Genomic DNA, 22,646 nt, shown 5'->3' on the forward strand with positions numbered 1-22,646 from the left:
ACACCTGTGGAACATAGTTTGTGTATCTACGGTTATCATTGCGTGGTAAGCGTTTTATTCTCGCTTCCTCTTTCGTTATATTTCTTATTGGGTCCGTGTTTATGTTAGACACCCGTACAATTGGGGAATAGTATTAAGGTATTACTAACATGGCTTTTTGACATTGTGCTCTCGTGCATTTCTTTTCTGGCAACCTTGTCCAGTCACTTGAGTTAGCCAAAATGCTTTGTCACTTTTATGCAGGTTTAGTTTCTTGCACGCCTCACATGGGGCACATGGGTGATTTTAGCCTACTCACGGTAGTTCACCAACTCGGTTCTTTACGCACTGTTTTTGTTTCAGTTATAACAAAAAAAAATTTATATTTGAATCAACTTTTTGGCGTTTCTCCGTATCCGTCATCAGCATGCTCTTTTCATTTCGTTTCATCTTCACTTCTCTTTAAGGTCTTTTTTCTTTTGTTTTGATTTTACTATGGTTTGTACATGAATTCTCTATGTGTACTGAGTAATGATACATTCCATTATTTTGTATGATTCCCTAACAGCCTTGAAAAAGCCCATGCTTGGGCGAAACGCGTTGGCTGTGAACATTGTTGCACTGCGTCATGGAATAAAGCATATCTGAACACTGCGAATATTTCGTGTTAATTGGAAATTTGTTCCTGTGTTGTATTACCTATATACACCTTTCTACTTGTGTTGCCTCTCATATTTCTAAAAAACGTGTTGTATTTGTGGTCTTACAAGCAGCAGGCCATTTGAGGTGGGCAATACTAGCACTACTGCAAGGTGACAGGTCTAGGCTGTGCATTCGTATATAACCTAGCTGCTTTTTTCTCTTAGCCATATGCATTATTACATTATTGATGTCTATGTATTCAAAAGCTTACTGTCCTAGCTTTTCGTCACATGTACTTTATTAAGATTTTTCTGCAAGTAAATAGTGACTAATTTTTTTTCTTTCTAACCTATTACCAATAATTTCTCCAGTCTTAAACCTTATCACTCTTTAAATATGTTATTATTTTAACATGTTATGTGTGCTGTTGTTCCTCTCATTTCGCAGAAATCGCAGCTATTTCCTCCAAGAGACCACTGTGGCATTCCAGTTTTTTCAGAGTACACTGGACACATACTCGCCACTTAAAAGTTAAAGGATTCTGCAATGACACAATGTAACAGCATCATTCAGGTAACTACCTACAAGCATATCAATTTACCTAGAAGTGGAAAAATCAAAAAGATGATTTTAATCTGATTTGACTTGCCTACAAGTGCAAAATAAATAAATTCTTATGGGAAAGGCGACCTTCTAAGCAATGTGGTGCCTAGGCCACCAGCCAAAGTGATATTTGATATTTATTAATTTCTATAGCGCCAGAATCACCCCGTAAGGGGTATCTCCGCGCTTGCAGTGACATAGAAAGTCTACAACAACTGCTTTTTCGGACATTCTTCTTGGCCATCAAGTCTTTATTTTTTGAGTGCTGAGTTCACATCTGTTGGCCATTAAAAAGGTTCATTGAATTGCCAGGTTTATACATAAAAAGTGCTGTCTTCTAAACATATTTAAGTCCAAAATAAAAGCTTCTTTATCAACACGGTGAAAATTAGAGTACCGAACACGTACAAGTGAGAAGCCATTAGATACACAAAATTAGAAATCAAAAGAGAAACAAATACTGCAGGCACATTGGCAGCTAGATTTATGTACACAATATGGTTATGCTACTTGAATTATGCAGGTAGGCTACCTCTGCGGCGCAAACGTGACTGTGCCTCTGAATTCCACTTCGATGACAAAACATATCCCTCTCTGAAGGAGAGGACATCTCACTGTCCAAGTGATCGAGCACTGAACACTTGCACACCCAATGAAATAAGGCAACACAGCTGCTACATTTTCATTAGAAGGTTGTATGACCTGAGCAGGCAAATCTCAAAGATGTAACCCTTGGTATACTAAAAGCTTTTTGGATTGAGGCGACTTGGAAAATGACTAAAATAGACCACATGGCAGCTCGGACTTTATTCCAGCCAGTGCCGTTCCGGCCGACGCACATGGCGCATTCAGACGCACACAAAAGCTCTGCCAGTTCCAATCAGAATGTGGATCAAATCAGTTTCACTGCCCCCGGCTCTGCGCGCACAGGGCTCGCGAGCTGACCCTTTCTGGCGCGCAGCTCATCCAGGGATGGCAAGTTGCCACCAGCTTTCGATCTCGGGAGGGCGAAATGGAGGACGGGGGCAGTGGAGGGGATCTGGGGGGACAGCTCGATGTAGCAATTGAGCAACCGGTAAACAATGCCCAATCACTGTGGAAAAATAAACAGGGCTGTCTGTCACTCGTACTTTCTCCTACAGATGATTACCAATAAACCGGTCGTTGACAAAAAACAGTGACCTGAGCACCTAAAATGGAGCCTTAGCTCAGCTTGCCTTAAGTCTCGCTGTACATAAATACGCCTGGCTGTGGTGTAATATTATGTACAGTATACAATGCCGCGGAGGCAGCTTCTAAATATCCCATCGCTTGCCTGTCCTGGGGTTGTTGAACTTGTGTGGACTGCAAGCGAAAGAGATTGTAATTGACAGTGCGCGTTTAATCTGCAAATTCGCTGTCAATGGCTCCGTTGTCTCTGCCCCCAGCTCACTGAGCGAAGAATGACAATCGTGCGATAACCATGTTGAGTTCCATGCAATGACATCATGGAAGTGCCGATTGGTCAGTGTGTGTATTTACTGAAGTGGTGATCCGGGACATTAAAATAATAAAAAGGATGCTATCTTTCATTGGGTGGCCGCCGTTTTTTCACAACTTTGTTAAGAAAATACATTTTAATGACTTTTTGATTATCTTGGTCTACCTCATTTACTTTAAGACTTATTTTATCATACTATTTAATTTAAAAAAAAAGAAAAAGGTTTGCAGAATGGTGGGGAATAGGAAGCAGGTGTCTGATTCCTTGAGTCTAGGTGCAAAACCACATGCCTATACAGAATAACATCTCAATTCCTTTATGAGGAGCCACTCAAATTGTATTCTACTTTTCCATTTTCTTTTCTCTCTACATTTCCGTCGTTACGTGCATAGTTTTTGCACTCTTTCCATACAAATGTTTCACAAATTCCTGGCAAAAGTATAGAAAAAGTAGTTCATTGTTGAACTCTACCTCCAAAATGGCGTCCAGCTTTTTTCCGCTCTGCCAATAGGAATTGCAATCCTTCAGGTACAACCAACGGGTGATGAGACAACGTGACAGATGAAATACAAGTATTTTGTGTGTGGTGGGAAGAGGTTTAAGTAGAGAGCCCTTCTGTATGATTTGGGAGGGTAGCAGGAGAAAATGGACATTTCCTTTGTGCTGCTGAGGTGAAGAGGATATAGAATGTGTGGAGAAGCCCTGGGGATAATCAGGCAGTATAGGGGACTGAGAGCCATGCTCCATCATCCAGCAACATCAGTCACTTTTTAGGTCTTGCCTGAGCCAGCGCGCATGCGCTGGTCTGACAGACATTTAGTAAGGGCTTTAAAATTAACACACACTTGTGCGTGTGCTTTTGTTTTCTTCACCCGCTATTGGCCTTTGCATGCAAAGACAGCACGCAATTGGCCAAAGGCGGGTGCATGTGCTTAGCTTGCAAAACTCCACACCTCGGCTCATATATTACCCGGTGACACGAGAGAGAGAGAGAGGCGCAGGTCGAACACAGCACGCCACATTTGTAGTAACTTTGTGCAATGTCTACAGCTGAAGGCCTTGTGTAGGTGACAGAACAAGAGATGCACATCTCCCAGCAGGTGCCACGCGGCACCTAAACACGGGTTCTTCTATTGCGGTGGTGTTTTATTTGGTGCCAACATGCTGCCTTACAGGTTCATAGCACTTTGGAACACTAAGCATACAACAATAATAACAGACAATAGGATAATAATGGCAACAAGCATTGACCTGTGTGTGTCATATTCTTAGAGGGTTTTTTTTTTAGCTACCCAATGTGAATTTATCCTGCAAGGCAATTCAATCTTTAGCTATTGTAAGGATCGTAAAATGGGTTCTCATTGGTGGTAAAAACCGGTTTCTAATCCCGCACACAACCTCAGCTGTGGGTGCCCCCACTTACCGATGCAGGAGCGCCACGAAGCAAAACGCCCCGCCTCCCAGCACACAACACGCAAGTTGAGCTGACATCAGTAACAAGCATTGGTAATGCATCGGGTTCGCCTGTGTGATGAATAATGAGCTGGGTCGGAGTCCAGGTCGAAGGGACGAAGGAAAGAGCTGCTCCTGCCATTTTGGTGCGTTGACATCCATGGATGAAAGGCTGAGTCAGAGCTGCTTAGACGAAGATGACCTTTGTTAACAGGCCAGTATGTGTAGAGGGCAGAATTACAGACACGGCCATCTTACCAGGACCCTTGCCAAGTAGTACAAACATTCAGCCCATGCATTATTAGTATGCAACGCTCCTCCCCAAAGCCCAAGTGGCCCGGTCCAGACGTGAGAAAACAGCAAAGAAACAGTTCCCTGTTCAAATAAAACAGTATCTATAACACAGCGTACGCCATGCTTGGTTCACCAGTGTGTATTTTATGCAGGATAGTTTGGTGGTGCATTGTGTTAATTACAGAGTCTGATGTAACTCAGGTTGGAGTCCTGTTAAAGTAGCTCTGTGGGTTGTGCACTTGCTGCAAACAATGTGAATTTATCCTGCAACGCAATTCAATCTTTAGTTATTGTAAGGCTGGTAAAATGGGTTCTCATTGGTGGTAAAACCCGTTTCCAGTCCCGCGCACAGCCTCAGCTGTGGGTGCCCACACTTCCCGACGCAGGAGCGCCACGAAGCTAAGCGCCCCCACCTTACAGCACACAATTTGCAAATAGAGTTGACACCAGTAACAAGCATTGGTAATGCATCGGGTTCGCCTGTGTGATGAATAATGAGATGAGTCGGAGTCCATGTCACTTTCAAAACTTAAGGATAGTCACTTACAATAATGTGACTGCAAACAAATGTTGTTGACGTTGAATTGAAGAAGTAGGAATGTTCATAATATAATACTTAATGGCAGCATGTAAAGTCAACGTGCTATTTATATATAGCGCGTAGGATACAAAGCCAGCATGAAGTCGGCTTTCTCCACAATAATTTACGTTTAAAAAACTCGTGTACAAGTTCTGTCCGGAGCTCAAACTCATGAAGTGTATTTATGTAAATGTTTGATGTTAAAAGAGAGGGTCGCGTGCGTTGCCACAGAAACCAACACTACATCATCAGCCCGTGTTGTGCTGCTCTAGACACTCGGATCTACATGCGTGTATGTGGGCCGGTCAGGCTGCACGGGATCTTGTGATCTATTGGATCGGTAGCCTCTTGTGGCCCCACTAGGCTTTCAGCATGCGCGGGATTATTTCTGCTGCATATTATTAGCAGTCTGGATGTGATTCTCACATTCACTTGATCCCCAGCCAGCAGTGGATCTCCATCTCGCACCAGTCCCTTACAGCATGCATCGAATGCCAAGACTGGACTAGATCTCTGGTCTGCACTGAAATCCGTGGCCGACTCTGACTTCCCAGAGTCTACTGGATCCAGATCGAGTCTGCCTCAGACCCAAGGCCTTTTTTACTCCTTCCCCCATCTGCCTTTACTCCTTCCCCTTTCTGCAATCTCTCCAAATCCTGCTCTAGAATAGATTCCTGCCCTAAGATCCCGGCTTGCATCAGATCCATAATCTGCCTGTTGGGTGATAATGTGCTGCATGGCTAAACACTTACAAAGCTTCAAAGGCGAGACCTATTGGCTATGCCAATGCTTGTTATCTTTGAGGCATAGGAACTGGCAATTCGGCATTTTAAAGATCTCTCGTCCCCTCCGTCAAATGCCCTTTAATGGACATTTCACATGAGGTTATGCTGAAATATTACTTTTACTTACACGCACTCAGGCAAATCTTAAAACGTCTTGTCCATCAAACTGGTACTTAGATGCACAACATGTGCTACCTACTCCAATGAATAACAGATCCTTAATGAGGATTTCCATTTTGTTCTGCAGGAGTAGACGGAATCAACTTCAATTGAAAAAGCGCCAGTTGGGGTGACGATTGACTAGTGTAGAAAACACACCGTAGTGGAAGCATGGGTGTGCCTAATTGAGAATCAGGACGGTGGCCATTGTACAAGTACAAAATACTTGCATATTGTGCTGCAGTGTAGCACTTAAGCATGGCTTCATATCCGACAAAGGAACGAAGCGCTCCAATTTGCATCAGGTTCTCAATGCCCTTTCTGAGTGCATGACTGAAAGGGTGTTGGATGTAGCTTGGCCTACCCCGGGGGAGATGGGAGAACTGCGTGAAGTAGAAAAATGTGCTTCAAACATAGCACAGCGAGGATTGCTGGGTTTAGCCATGAGGCTGCGGAGATTAATGCTAGAAGCAGCAATACATAACTATCATTTGTGGAGCGGTCAGTCTCATAAAGATGAGAGTGTCAGTGTGCACAGGATGTGGATGGGTCGAGTCCACCACAGAAAATGCTACATATCTGTGGTACACCCAGAAACGACAAAGGCACAAATCTGGGAGGTACTGTTAAACAACCAGCATGTGTGCGATCCACCCAGAATTGACAGGGGTACACCCTTTAGAAGCATTGCAGGTCAACAAGTAGGGCATGTAAGACTACGATAAGTGTGTTTAGGCATACATGCTAGGACACTGTTTATCCAAGAGCTCAGGACTTGGGACCCAAAAGACAGTTGTTTTGAAAAAATCCCTCTATAGTTACTGCTTCGAGGGTCTTTTATTGTATCGGGACAACCTCTCTGGTTCCGGGACAAGTGGTTCTATCCTGCTGAGAAATACGACAACACATTTATTATCATTTTTAGGCTGAATGTCTTGCTGAGCCCCACTGACTAGAAATTATATGGTGTCTGTACTATATCGAATGAATGACAAATGTTCCAACTACGTTTCATTTTGGGTGCAAATATTAGAAATTAAAATATATAGGAAGCAACCAAGTGCCAGCCGAGCTAGAGGGGCAGTTGAGCACTATGCATATTTACACCCAAAAAATGGGGCAGGTGGGACTGCTGTACATTTATGTCTCATTATTAAGAACTGTAAGAGCAATCATAGATGGTAACAAGACTAGGAACTAGACAACATTGTAAAGGTCTAGATGTAACCAGTGGCGGTTCCTAGCAAGTAAAAATGGTGAGGCAGCGCAGGGGTAATAATAAAAGAAAAAAAGAAAACTTACCAGCTGTCTCACCGCCTCGGTGCTCTTCAGCTCTCGATGCACTGGCTCCCAGACTCCCCAACGCCAATCCAGACACTGCTCTCATGCTGGTATTGCCCATCATGAGAGAAGCGCTGAGACTGGGCTGGTTTTACGCTCCATCAAGGACTGGGAGCCTGATCCTGCGGCTCTCCATGCAACAGCATGGAGATAGCAAAGTGCGCATGTAAGTTTGGCCGTCCTAAGACAGCTGGACAAACTGGCATGTGCACTTGCAGTGACCTGTGCCCCCCACTCCTCCTACTGCTGTCAGTCCCCGCCTTCAAAACTCAGCCTTATTGTAAAATAAAATGATAATAAAGCAGTCGTATTAATTGCTTTATTATAATTTTATTTTACATGTTTTATCTTCCGGCTCCAGCAGTAGGGCGAGGCTCCTCCGCCATAACGAAGGAGCCGCCGCTGGATTTAACCTCTTTTCCTAGGCCAAAGGAGGCCTAGTCTGGGCAGGAGCTTGCACAAAAGGCCCGTCATGGTCCCGAAGGCCCCCAGAGGCGGGCAAGTTCCAGACGGCAGAGGGTTAGTTGGGTGATGGGTCAAATACTTTCTAGACTGGCACCAACACAGGGGAGAGCGAGGCATGAAGCACTTGATATGTTGTTGCCAAAAGAGAAAAAAACCATAGAAACAAGCAACCCTGTGTTTCCCTCCTAGTTTCAATCCCCCAAGAAGCCCAATACTTTCCTTTAAATCCCAGAAACTCTTGCTATTTCCGGCTATATGAGAAAAGTTTCATTTTCGTGGACAAAAGATTCATTAGGCTGAAGCAAATCCATACATCGTACAATTAGAGTACATCATTCCTACTGCTTCAACCTTGTACCTAGAAGACATATTTTAGTTCACCCACAAGACTGGTTGAGACCCATCAAAAAGAGTAACACTCTCTCCCGACAATGAACCATCCGAGAAGCTGTATCCTCTGTCTAGTATAAATCAAACATCACCAACTTTGGAAACACTACCGAGTTCACTACTTATCTTACGCAAAGATAACGAGATGTAGGTGTTTGGACCAAACCCTACAGTGTTAGTGTGCCTTGCCTGCGGTGTGGTTCGACTCTATTGTAACAACACAAATAAGGAAATCATGGATTGTGGCTCAGCGGCAACCAGGTGATGGTCTGAGAAGTCCAAAAGCATGGCCTTGAGCATTTGCATCACTATTTTTATAAAAAGGCACATTGTCCCCAATGACACAAACAACTGGAATCAGAACACTGGCCAAACATATACACAATTAGTGTAAATTATAATTTCATCATTACAAAGGGAGGTACCTTTTCAACGTCCGAAAGCGATGACAAAGCTTGGTTCTGCAACACCTCCGGTGCTGTGAAGGCCCGCAAGTCCTGCTGGGAAACATTTTCATCTGTAAACGACACACTGCCAGAAGGGAGCAGCAACAGGGACCAAGGAGAAATGATAAAACCAAGGCCTGCAGGGTCAGCTGTTGGAAGGCAAAGAGAAAACAGGGAAAGAAATCAATACACATCATTCCAGTTGAGAACTGACAGAAAGAACACAACATTAAAACAATTGATTCTGTGGTGTGGAATGTGTGAGATATGTAGTTCAACTGAAGGTTTTTTCATTCATCTAAAGATACTCTGTCACCCCAGTGGCAGAGCCGCCGATGAACTTTGAAATGTCGCTCCTCAGACTGTCATATAATGTTATTTTTCTGTTTAGTGGCTCAAATGAGGGATGCAGCTAGAAAGTAATTATATTACAGAATCTTCCAAAAACCATTTGAACCACAGAAATCAGGAAGCAATTATCTGATTGCAAGCAGATGGTCTGAAATAATGCAATGTGATATCATTGATTATGTGCCAGATATGGCTATAGTTCCTTTTTTAACTTTAATATTTGGCGCCATATGCTTCCAAACTGCAACTTCGGGGTACTCAGGCCTATTGGGAAACGCACCTCAACCCCTTCATACTGAAACACTTAATAAACGGCTTATGGGAAGGGCCACACTTTCAAGTCACTGGCAAAATAGATCTACGCTCTGCACCCCACAACTTGTGAATTCTGTCCCCCAAATTCTATTTTATATCTGCTTGTCAACAGCAGTTTGCTTGCTGGGGACATTAGAGTGTATCTGTCTGGCACATCAAGCTTGGAGTCTGGTACAGGGATTTTGGGCAAAGGCTATTAACTGCAGTCCAGATGACCAGTGTGGCTCTCTAGTGTAACTGATTGTTCAGCTGAAGCGAATACAGTCTTTCACTGTCCTTGGGCGAAGCAGAACCACTGTAACTACCCGATTCTGTGAAGGGTAAGTTACTTACATAAATTATAGAGAGAGGATGTGGCGCAGTGGTCAGAGCTGCTTACTCAGTAGCTGGGGATCCGGGTTCCAGTCCCGGCATCCGTTCAACATGCTGTGATTCTGGGCAAATCACTTAATCTCTCCATGCCCATGGATAGTGCCTGGATACCCTTGCGGAGAAGCTGCACTATATAAATCTACAATATTGAAATAAATGTGTCCCACTTGCCACTTAAACCTCCAACTGCTGACAGAGTTGCCAATTTTCACAAAAATATTTTATTCTGTCTGCAACGGATGATAAATGATAAAATATTGCTGACAGGGTATCACTTTGAACCACACACTTTGCAAATGTTAACAGGCCACCATTCAGTCATTTGTTACTGCACTCAAATGTTGCCCCACTGGTGTAAACATTGCAAGTTGATAGACAGGTCGAGAACCTGCGGCCTACAACCGTGAACAAACTTCAGTTCTTAAACGTGATTCAAGCAGGGTGGAAAGAATGGTTACTAATTCGTCACTGCAATGCAAATTAACATGGACATCTCATGCACGGTGCACAATGTAGCAGTTACTTCAAAGACACTGATCTCGAGCCACCCCTTAAACAGACAGGGGACTCACAATTGCAATAATTCCCAGGCTGATGGCTAGAGCCCAAAGGTTCCTTCTAGTTAGAACCATTGTTTTTTTTTTAAAGAATTTTATTGAGTTTTCAAGAGAAACAAACACAAAAATACAAGAAGAATACAATCAATCACAAAATCAAAATCGTATTTACAAATTATAAAAAGTCAATTAATATATACATATATAAAAAAAAAATCCCATAAATGATCAAACAGTGAAAGGAGAAAGAAAAGAAAAAGAACTAGAGAGAAATGGAAAGACAAATAAAAGGAGGGTAGAGACCAAAGGAATAAAGAACATAAATCGATGAATAGTAAATGTCCTAAGACCACATAAGATAACAATAAAAGAACCGAATTAGGGCAGAGGAGCATGTGAAGAAAGATAAAATGTAAAAGGTAACCAGAGAAGATTAGATTTAAATTTTTGAGAAAGGACAGAAGAAGAGACATTGGCAATCCGATGTTCATCACAAATAAAATTCCACCACATTAATGAAGATATTTTCGAATTGTCTTTCCAAGAAGATAAAATGACTTTGAATGCCAATGCAATAAAAAGATCAAATAATAAAGAAATAGAAGTGGAGTTATCCAAATCAGGTGATGAGGAGCCTAAAAAAACATTATGAAATGATAAACTCAGATTACAATTAAAAATATTCATGCAAGTTGACCAAACCGACTCCCAAAAAATCATCGTTTTTTTAATACATATTTGGGATCCAATTATCAAAGAGTATCAAAATGACAAAATAACTTGACAATGATTCCGCGTTTGCAAACAATAAGCCTTTCCTTGATGGGCGATCCGGCCTTCCTTTGCCACATGACTTAGTTCGTCCCTTAGCATTACTTGGTCCTGAATTGCATTTTGATTTCACTAGCCCTAGTTATATGTCCTTTTAAGACCTAAATGATTGTTACAACCCGGTTTTGAGCCAAATGCTGTTCATAATGAAGTCTGTTTGTGAAATGTACATGCCTCAAAAGGCAACAGTGCACTTGCTGCTTGCTTGCTTGCTGACCTACTATTCGAACCATGTCTTACACCCAAAAGTGATTCCTACATTTCTAAGCTTCTCTACTAGAGATCGGATTTGACAAAAAGTTGATTCCCAACATGGCGCATAGTCGATTTCCTAATAATATCATGGCACTGAAATTGCATTGACTTTATCAATTTACTTCAGGAGCAGGCGGTTTAGAATTGCAACCGAGGAGGGTTATTGAGTTACATCATATTCAGGTTTACACTACTATGATGCCTACTACTGCAGGAGCTTGTTCTTCAGACTACTTCTGCAATGAAAAGGCATCTGGCTGTCATCTCAACACTTAACACCAGAAAGGGTGTTCCGCAAGGGACAGGACCCATGCAAACACTGACTTGTTTAACAGGACAGGTCTTCAACATACGCAGCATGGTAACTGACTTTGTTAGACCAATAACAGATTTTCCATCCAGACAAGAAAAAACACATCTAGATATATACAGTATTTCACCCAGCATGGGCACAGATGTCCCGGTATACGAACCAGCATGGTTTCCGAGCAACATTGTTGTCTAAAGCTGCTGTTGGCAAAACCTTATTCAGTCTGCATCAATAATTTAGTTATTTAGCTCCCACACAAATCCCCACCCTGGTTGAAAAACAAAAGTTTGAAAATCGTAACACGGGTAGAGACATGCGTAAGGGACTATTCAAACTACGTAGTCACTAACCTCAAGTTCGGAGACTTATTAACAATCTTGAGAAGATCAGCTGATTTAATGTTGGTCTTGAACTCCATACTCGGTTTGATCAGAGCCGGACTGTATGGCCAGCTATCTATTCGCATTTTAAGGGTGGCACCTCTGAGTGAGTTAGGTTAAAGAGAGTCAAATATTTCTGTTCGGCCTCACAGGTGGTGGTGGATCATTAAAAATAGCTATTTTAGGAAAAGGAATTTGAACCTGAAAATAGTAAAGTTGGGGGAAAGGTCTGTCACCGGCAAATAAATCAGAATAAATTGTGTTTGTGCACCTTGTTGAAGATTAGAATTGACTGTAAAAGTAAAACATTTTCTAAGATATTGTCAGTGACCACTCCTCTGCAATAGCGGAGGAGCGTCGACCCACTGCCTGGTTTGGAGCCAGCAAATGAAAAATAAAACTATGTTCTTGCATCATTTTATTTTGCAGTTGCCAGCGCTGATGGGGGGGTGGGGAAGAAGCATGGGAGTGGGAGGAGGAGGAGTGCTACGTGCACTCCCTAAGTGCTCGTGTGTGTTTGGCCGGCCATCTCAGGCCAACCAAACACACATGCGCCCTTAGGTTTTCTCCAGCCCAGCTGCATTTGGGCAAGAGAAACCCCCACAGACTCCCTAGACAGAAAGGAGTGTCTTTCTAGCCCGCTCAGGCCAATCCCTGCGCTACTCTGCAGCACGGGGATTAGATGGGAGTCTGTCCCAGGGGCTGCTGGGACCCAGCAGGAAGAGGATAGGTGGTGCGACGCAACTCTGGAGGCGTCCGCCAGCGGAAGGCAAGTTTAAAAAAAAAACAATAGTATTTAGCACCCACCCCGCGTGACCCCACCCCTCCCCCAGCAGCCACCCCCACGTTCCCTCCACCCGCTTCACCACCCTTTGATTGTGGCAGCCGCCACTGGATATTGTTCTCAATATTTGGTGCCGTAAAGGGGAATACTTGGTTCAGTCTTCGTTTTCGTTAATGTGGTTGCACTCAAGCACAACATGGACATGCTTCTCATTTTATGCGATCCACAAGGGATGATTAACTTCTCACCAAGATCAAGTGGTTAGGGCAGAAATGGAGTCCTAAAAGCAAAACATGCACATCTAAAGGGGATGCAGATTTCAGAAGAGAACTAGTGAAGAGAAATCATAGAAGGAAAAATGTGGTCAAACGACTTGGCACTAAAGACCAGACTGGACGCAGAGCAGAGGATACTTTCAATGGTGTAAAGGCAGATTTGAAAAGGCCCTTGAGAAGTATGTTTGGAAGTACAACAGCCTGGACTAGCAATCTTAAACTTTCTCAAGTTGATGATGGAATGAGCATTTGTATTAACTAAAGTTGGAAAGAAGCAAATTTTGCTAGCTTGGAGATGTGATTGTGGAGCAAAGAGAGTGAATGTCTTGGAAGCGTATTAACACAACAGATGGACTAAGCAGATGCATCTCCATAATTATTGTTTTAAAGTGAAAACCAGAAGAATGAGTTGAGACTGTAGGCTCAAATACTAACTAGAAATTGTCACTGGTAGCAGACACAAACAAAACCAAGAAGCTTTTTGAACCTGCTAAATGGCCAAGACACAAAAGAGTATTGCTGGAACCTTGGCAAAAGTGAAAGGCCCTGTGCTATCCATACATTTATAAGTAGACCTTTCTAGGTGTAGCCTATAACATACCTCTCTACCTTTGATGGCAACATACAAGATAGTTATGTTGCGAGAGCTGCCCCAATTAGAAAAAGACCTGCTGATGGAATGGTTCGGTTTCACCAATAACTTTAAAGACAATGTTGTAGCAGTCAGGAAAAATGGTAGGAGTACAGGCAATCGACCCAGTGTCTTGAAACCAAGGAGATTTATACTTGCACGTATTTATCTTGTGAGGGGCGCGGCCACGCGGTCGACCAAGATGGCTGCAGGTGCTGAGGCTCCAGTGAATTCAGCCCCAGCACATATGAAATTGGGCAGAATTCGAAGCTCTAATCATCTCGGATGCTTCCTAACAACATTTGTCGTACACGGACCAGATGTTGAGGTTTGAGGTGTACGGATGCCTCCTATGTGGCAGATTGAGCTGGTGGCCAGACCATGCCTCAGTGGCCCGCGGCGATAGGAACCATGGGTGAGACAGGTTGTCTGAGCCACTCTTATGGGCCCTCTACACCCGCGACTGTGCCAAAGGGAGCTGTCCTGATGGTGCATTAGGGGACCGTGCTACATTCTAGATCGACCTGTGGAAGCCACTATGACAGCCAGGCTGTCCTAGTGCAGCTGATAGGAGTAAGCATGAAGTTTGAGATATATCAACAGGCTCAGTGGCCCACATGAAAAATAAGGCAACATAAGGGTTTGTGGCTCCTTCCCTCTGTATTTGTCCCCTCTGCAAGTTGCTCTAAAAATACCTGGGATGCAGCGCGCACAAAACGTTGATACCCTGGTTGAATTTTCAGTTGCCATCAGTATTGCTCTGTTGGGAAACTCTTGTCTCAGCAGAAAGCTATCCAGTCCTAGCACATTTTGCTTAAGATACCAGAAACAATGGAAGACACCGGCTTTTGGAGCGGTACAAGGCTGCCAGACCATGAAGATGCTGATAAGTCTTTTACCTTCAGTAATGCTCTTTCTAGTAGAGACTATCTAGCCACAGATTCCTCACCTTTTCAATATTCCCCAGGCATCAGACTGGATCTGAAAACTTTTCAGCAGTACCTCTGCATGCCAGAAGGAGACACCCTTGTGGTGCCACCCTGATGCTGTTCCTCTCCGGAAACAACGTGTGGAGCCTAGATAGCCACCACTCCTGGGTGCTGATGTCAGTTGCGTCCGGAACTGTCACACCCCCAGAAAGAGAGCCCCAAAAGCAAATCGCAGACAGAGTGCAAATTCCTAGACTTGGGATCTTATTAATGGATAGAATCCAACCACAGAACAAGAAGGATGGGATAGTTGGTGAGGAATCTGCTTCTCGATAGAGTCTCTACTAGAAAGAGCATTCCCATATGCAATTAACTAGACCTTCTAACAGAGACTTCAAGATGCAGATTTCTCACCTTTTGAGTCGATACCACATCAGTATCTATTCAGAGGTGGGTCTGTGGATGGCCTCAAAGCAAAAGGTCCTGATGGACCAAGTGGGCAAAATATCCTTCTCTGTGATCCAGGCTGTTCAGGCAATAATCCTTCATATACATATGGAGGGACGCCCACGTAGCCACCTGGCAAATGTCTGAGACAGGGACCTACGTGCCAATGCAGTGGTGGCAGCTTTGGACCTGGTAGAATAAGCATGCAGTCCTTCCAGAGGCTGTTTCTTTACCAATGCGAAGCAGACCTTAATGCAAAGCATTACCTGACAAGAGAATGTCCTCTTTGCACTACCATGCCATTTTTCACTCCAGCAAACACCATAAAGAGTTGATCGTCCACTCAGTGTTTTTTGGTACAGTTTGTGCAGAAGTTCAGTGCTCTCTAGGGGTCCTAAAGATGAAGTCTTTCCTCCTCCTCAGAGGGATCGGCGGAGCACAGAATGCCAGCAGGGGGATGGTTTGTCCGAAGTGGAATGGCATCACAACTTTCGGCAGGGAGGATGCCTGTACCCACAGTACCAGCTAGTCTGGTAAGAAGGAAGTGTATGGCAAACGGACATAAAGAGGCTGAAGATCACTCACAAATGCTGTGCTGAGGTGCTGGCAAAGAGGAGCACAGTCTTGATAGTAAGAAGCCGTAAAGGACCGCTGTGCAGTGGCTTAAACAGAGTTCACATCAAGTAAGTCAGGACTAGATTAAGGTCCCAATAGGGCATGACAAAAAGAGAAGTGGGAAACATATGCTGAAGCCCTTTCAAAAATTGCATCACAACTGTTGACTTGAACAATGGGGGCTATCTGTCAACTGCAAGAAGGCCAAAAAATATAACTGAGCCCAAGCAAAGCCTTGCCGGGCAAGAGACCGAAAAAATAACAGAATGTCAGATAACTTGGCCTGGATAAGGGTCAACCTGGCATGTGCGGCACCAAGCCACACATTTGTCCCATCAACAAGCATTTACAGTTTTGATTGAGGGACACTTGACTGCCAAGATGACATCAACCACCTCCGGAGGAAGGTCAAAGTTATTCAGCTGACGTCGCTCAATCCCCACTTGTGAAGGCCTGGGTGCAGAACCCCGCTCTGTTGCTGCCCCAGCAGAACCCCCACGTGTGATGGCCTGGGTGCAGAACCCTGCCCTGTTGCTGCCCCAGCAGGTCCTCCCAGAGGAGCAGCTTATCAGAGGACACATGCTCAAGCCCAGGAGTTCTGGATACCATACTCTCTTTGGCCAATCTGGAGCCACTAGGATGACTTGGGCCCGGTCTGTTTTGATTTTCTTCAGAATTCGTGGCAGAAGTGTTATTGGCAGAAATGCATACAGGAGTCACAAGTTCTACTCGAGATGGAATACGTCTCTGAGCGAGGGATGCCTTGCAAACACCAATGAAGAAAACTGCTGATAATACATGTTTTCGGTTGTGGCAAACAGATCGAGCCAAGGTTTTGCCCATTCGTGGAAGAGACCTTGTACCACCTCTACCATTTGCAATCCGCTAGGCGTTGACATCCGAGCTCGGGTGCCTTGGCATTCAAAGGTCCTGCCAAGTGGTTCACCTCCAGGAAATTCCTTGATGGGCCAGCCATTTCCACAGGTGCAAAATCTCCTGTGGAAATTCCTTGATGGTCCAGCCATTTCCACAGGTGCAAGGCCTCCTGGTACAGAGTCCATGACACCACTAAGCCCTGTTTCTTGCAGTACCACATGATGGTGGTGTTGTCCATGTGCACCTGGACCAGCCTCCCTTTGATGGATGGCAGGAAGGCTTTTAACACCAAGCGGGTGGACATCAGTTCCAGAAGGTTGAGGTGAAGCAGGGAATCCATTGGAGACCAGAGGCCTCTGATCTCCACCTCTCCAAGGTGGCCGCTCCAACCCGGGAGTAATGCATTGGTCACCACTGTCAGCTCTGGTTGGGGAAGGGATAGGAGTCCGCCACTGATCCAACTGCAGTCCAGTAACCACCACTCCAGATCTTTTGCAGTCTCCTCCAAAATCTGAATGTGGGTTGAGACGTTCCATCGATGTTGGGCCCACTGAGACTTCAGATCCCACTGCAGAGCTTGCATATGCCACCTGATGAACTTAACCAGCAGGATGCAGGAAGCCTTCAGTCCCAGCAGCCTCAGAGTCAACCTCACTGCAATCCAGGACCAAGGCTGAAACATTACGATTATAGCCTGAATGTCCTGGACTCTCTTTCCTGGGGGAAAGGCACAAAACGAATGTCCAGAATGGCTCTGATGAAGGGAGGTATCTGAGAAAGTGTCAGGTATGATTTTGGCATGTTCGTAGTGAACCCCAAGATGACAGGAGGTTTGCTGTAGTCTGGAGGTGGTTGACGACTGCCTAAGGTGAGCCCGCCTTCAACAGCCAGTCGTCGAGGTAGGGGGAAGACTGACAACCCTGATCTTCAAAGGCGAGCTGCTACCACAGCAATTACTTTCATGAACACCCGAGCGATGCTAGTGAGATCAAAGGGGAGCACAGTGAACAGCAAATGCTGCTCTCCCACCGTGAACCGCAGGTAGCAACGGTTGGCCAGCAGGACGGGAACATGAAAATATGCGTCCTGCAGGTCCAATGCTACCATGCAGTCTCCAGGGTTGTGAGCAGGCCAAACCTGGGGCAGGGTGAGCATGTTGAAGTTCTCCTTCCAGAGAGAGGCATTGAGAGGGCTCAGATCTAGATCTCAGAAAGTAGCGGGAATAACAACTACATCCTATTTCTGGCACCCTCTCCAAAGCCCCTTTCACCTAAAGGGCTTGCACTCCCTGGCAATAAAATGGGAAGATGGTCCACCGTTAGTCGTTGAGAGGATGGAGGGAGGTATGGCAGAGAAGACAGAAATGGTAAGGTGAACCCCTTGAAAGCAACCTGTAGGAACCACATGTCTGATGTGATAGCTTGCCAACCAAGTAAGAATCAGTGTCTTCTGCCTCCCTCCAGGTGGTTGTGTCCCTACAAAGGCACACTAAAGAGGTGAATCAGGTAGGGGCCATTGGGGGGGGGGAAAGAAGGCAGTAGGCTGGGTAGCAAGCTGACCTTGGCCAAGGGCAGTGGTCACCACAGCTTCTAACACGTAACTGCTGGGGTTCCCTACGGGGGCTTGAAGAGCTGGCAGTGATGGGCACCTCAGCCAAAACCACAAAAAGAAACAGTGGAACTGTTGAGGTTGGCGAGGCCGTGCAGAAAGGTCCAGTCAAAGCAATAGCTCGCTTTCCTTAAAATGCTAGAGAGTGGAATTAGCTTTCTCCCCAAACAGGTGAGTCTCATCAAATGGCTTGTCCATCAAGTAGGACTGGATTGCACCTGAGAACCCAGTCAATCGCAGCCATGCATAGGGGCAAATGGCAAAGCTGATGCCTATGGTCCACCGGATGGAATCAGTGTTGTCCAAGCCACAATCATTTTATGAACTTGACAGCATCACGTCCATCTTGAAATACGTGAGAGAGTAGAGGGCAAAGGTCACCAGGGAGGTCCTGTGCCATCGAATCCCAAAATGCATCTGAATAGCATCCCAACAAAGAGCTGCTGTTAGCATATTGGAGGGCCAAGCTGATAGAAGAAAATACATATTTGCTGAATGTTTACATTTGCTTAGATTACTTATCTGGGGCAGTAAAGGGAAATGTGTTGGCATTTGAGCGGCTGGTGGAGCTTTAACCACTAGGCTTTCTGCAGAGGGTTGCTGAAATGGAAAAGCTGGGTCACCAAAAGCAGGGCAATGGCACCGGACAATCTTTCTTTTTACTGGGAGTCTGCGGTTTGGCCCAAGTCTCCAATAAAGTCTCTGTCAGTGCCTCGTTACTGGGAAGAAGTGGGTGCTCAGAAGTCATTTTCCATGGTTTGTGGACTCCCATTAAGACATTACTTTTCACCCCCACGGTGGGGAGCCGCAGGTCAAGTACTTCTGCCACCCTATGCATTACCTTGGCATAGGAGGTGGACAGCTCTGTGGCAGTCCCAGAGGGAGAAATAAAGGCCTGTCCCAGGGGAGGTATCGAGGCTACTAGCTTCCTGTAAATCCTCGTACCAATTGTCATTTTGGTACCGCTGAGCAAACTCATCAACCCGGTCATAATCATGGTTAGAACTGGCATCTATTGACAGTTACCCCTGTCTGACCTCCTGTTTTGACTGTGTGCTGCATTTTGTTTTTGCTGGTTTTACGACTCTGGGCACATCACCACTGCTGATCAGTGTTTAAAGTGCAAGTGCTCCCTGTCTAAAAAGTCACGGCAAATTGCTTTCTCCATGATTAGCATATTCGATTTACTGTTAGGTCCCTAGTACAGCGCACTAAGGGTGCCATGGGCCAGTAGATCAAATACTGCTGGTGGGACTGCAGCACTGATTGTGCCACCCACATGGGTAGCCCTGCAAACATGTTTCAAATCTGCCACTGCATTGTCTGTGGGTTCACTTTTAGACTGCCATATCAACTTGGCAAGTGCACCTACCTGCCAGGCCCTAACCTTCTCTTTTACTACATGTAAGCCATCCCTAAGAGGCGGCTCACCTCCCCTGTGCTTTGCCTCGTCTTTGTCTTTTGACACATCTAAGGTACTCTGTGCTAAATAAACGCATCCATTTATGTCTATGGACTAAACTTGCTTAATCTTTTAAAATAAATATTTTGACTCGTGTATGTTGGATGTTTATCGTTTTGGTCTTGTTTTATTCAGATAAATGTTGACTATTTTTCTAAACAGGTGTGGACTACTTTGGTAGTGTTTATACTGTGTTACTGTTTGTGTACGAATACTCTACACATTTCCTCTCAGATAAGCTTGACTGGACCGGCTACAGGCACACCTCATGGGGATCTGTAATAGACATTTATTCACAATAGTCTCTACAGGGCTTAAAACCTTTCATTTTAGGATTTGCCATCCCTTGCACACTTTAGAATGTTAGTTAAAAAACCAAGCTAAATGTCTCTAGGAGACAAGAGGGAGCTCTGGATCCACGTCTGGTGCGCAGAAAGAAAGGAACTGAAGTGAGCGCGCAGAAGTGGCACCTATATAGTCCAATCGTGTCATTGAGGAAGTGGAGGTGCGGAAAGAATGGTACTGGTGTCAGAGCAGAGCTGCGCGCAAAGGTACTACTGAAAAACTTCCAGATCCAGTCTGTTGCTTGGTGAATATTGAAAAGGTAAGGAATCTGTGACTAGAAGTCTCATATCAGAACATATGAATGCTGACAAGTCTCATAGCCATCAAATAGTCCACCCAGTGGTAGTACCGCAAGCTGTTGTGATAGGCTAAGCAAACCCATGCAGAGAAGACAAATGGTGGAGAGAATCTCATAATATGAACATTGAAAGTTGGCAGGCGGCATTCTAGTTGGGACAGGATCACATTTTCTTCTTTAAAGTATCTCAGCCTGCTGTTACAGCGAAACAGACTTCATCCAAGCACATGGATTGCAAAGGATTCATCGTTCTGAAAGAGGATGCAATACCTCATCCCTTACCCCCAAAAATCCCCTGCCAGTCCTAGCTGTGGACTTTGTGCTTGCTCTACTTCCTTCCTTTGGCTCTAGGCTGGGTAATCACAGTTCCAGGGCAACAATTATTGCTGCAGTAGAAGGTGCACAGTACCCAACTCTGTGGGGTAGTCTTGTCAACCCTGTTGTACACAACAGGGCTGCAACAAGGAAGGGAAGAACCAAGAGGAATGAAGTTTACGACTAAGGGAAAAAGTCAATATTTACAGGGGTATGTCCTATGCACAATGCAAGTCAACTGCAGTTTATTGTGTAAAAAAAATACATGACAACATACTCGTGTGTATATCTGAAATTAAACAGAAATATACACATATCAACCCCTTAATACATTCCAACTCTCCTCCCAGTGAAATTAAAACCCTGAGTGTCTTGATTCACGTGGTCCCTGGAAACAGGAAAGCCAGAGCTGTAGCAATGTGTAGTTAGTTGAACAATCTTTTTAATCTAAACTCCAGAAACATAATGTTTACTGTTTCTGGGATTGAGGAGCCAGAGCACCTGAAAAATACATTTTTGAAAAGTAGACGCTTGAAAGAATCCAAGACGATGGCGGTTAAATTGGTACCATGTGTTGGCAACATGCGTATGACAAGTAAGGCTGAAATGGAAGCCAAACAGTGAAAATCAGGCTTGAAAAATTCTTTTCCAATGCGCCGAGCTAAAAAATGAACCAAAACAGAGGTTTCTATCTAGTCCAGCCACATGGGAGTTTGGCTTGTTTTTCCCGCTATAAAACACCCCAACTTAGTCAAAAATGTGAACTCATGACACAAATTTCCAAATCCATTGGGCAAAGGCATTTTAAAGGCAGTTCTGAAGAGAATCTCATGAATATTGCATTACTTCAGGGTCTGGCAAAGTATAGAGTGGAAATAGTTTCCTACAGCAGGAAATCATGTCAGTGTCGATGGGACAAGTGTGGGCTCTTCCCCCGGGGCTGCACGCAGCCAATCCTGTCCTGAAAGAGCCCGCTGTCCTACAGTCTATCAGGGGGCTATCTGTATCCTTTGTGGCCAGTCAAGCCCAGTTCATAAAACACCAGAGGAGCAAAACAGCAGCAACCACTGGCTAAAACCTCCTGGAACTTGATCAAATCAGCATCCCACAAGGAATTCCACGTCTGCTTAGTAAATCTTTCTTGTGTTTCACTGGTCGAATTAATGCCAGGTGTCTGTATGTCCTCCTATGATACAAGAGACACGTGCAAATGAGCTGGCAACATTCCTAAATTCAGGGCCTTACTTGGAAGCACTGAGGCTAAAGTTGTCTAGGAGCACTATATATTTCAGAACCTTAGATACTTTGGGCAATTCAGGTAGTGTCCCATTTTTTGACTAATGACTTTTTGCTGATCAAACCTCTATCCACTGTGCATCATATCAGATCGGTCCAGCCATACATGATGAAATGCTGTTCACCGGCCAATGTCAGATAGAGCCTTGAAGTATTTGCACGCTGTTCTGGGAACAAATTCTAGTCTTAGAGAATGAAGATGATTCAAAACTGTGTGGGCCCCAGAGCTTCTGACTTGGTTACAAGAGACACTGGCATCTATAATTGTCCACTAACCAATGTCACACGATGCTCTTCTGGTCGAACCATCTCCACTTAATGAACTATGCTTACCTGACCAAAGACTCAGCACAGGAACAAGGGTGTACTGTGCTCTTATAAACTACTCACCTTTGTTGGCATTGTACAAAAAATGCACAGAAACAAGGAGAACAGATTCCGTCGTTCCATCAAAACCAAACACAGAAAGGGGTTTTTGCAATTTCACATCTGGTCCACCAGCACCAAAAGAAACTCCATGCCATTAAACTCCATTGGGATTACCCTTTACAATTTTCACCAAACTCAAGAAGGTACAGCACTTGCTCCTTTCCTTCCAATACACATTTCTGTATTTTACTTCAGTAGCAGAAGTCATAGAAGGTTGACCTCTTCAGGTAGATTTGAGGAGTGTGGATCAAAAGTAAACTTTTCAAAAGACAGGTGGATCAAAAGTTAGGAGTGTGGATCAAAAGTAAACTTTTCAAAAGACAGCAATGACTGATGAAGGGACTATGTA

General features: G+C 44.5%; 1 protein-coding gene across 8 annotated transcripts in view; it reads right to left on the reverse strand.

The window, feature by feature from the left end:
• Window positions 1–22,646, reverse strand: part of PTPN13 (protein tyrosine phosphatase non-receptor type 13) — an 830,096-nt gene that overhangs the window by 603,007 nt on the left and 204,443 nt on the right. For all 8 annotated transcript variants that reach the window (XM_085636547.1, XM_085636545.1, XM_085636546.1 and 5 more), the window contains exon 3: window positions 8,596–8,765. In XM_085636547.1, the coding sequence (XP_085492673.1) occupies window positions 8,596–8,765 (170 nt within the window). The remainder of the gene's footprint in view (window positions 1–8,595; window positions 8,766–22,646) is intronic.

This window comes from Triturus cristatus, chromosome 2_1, assembly GCF_964204655.1.
Source record: "Triturus cristatus chromosome 2_1, aTriCri1.1, whole genome shotgun sequence".
Taxonomy (NCBI): domain Eukaryota; kingdom Metazoa; phylum Chordata; class Amphibia; order Caudata; family Salamandridae; genus Triturus; species Triturus cristatus.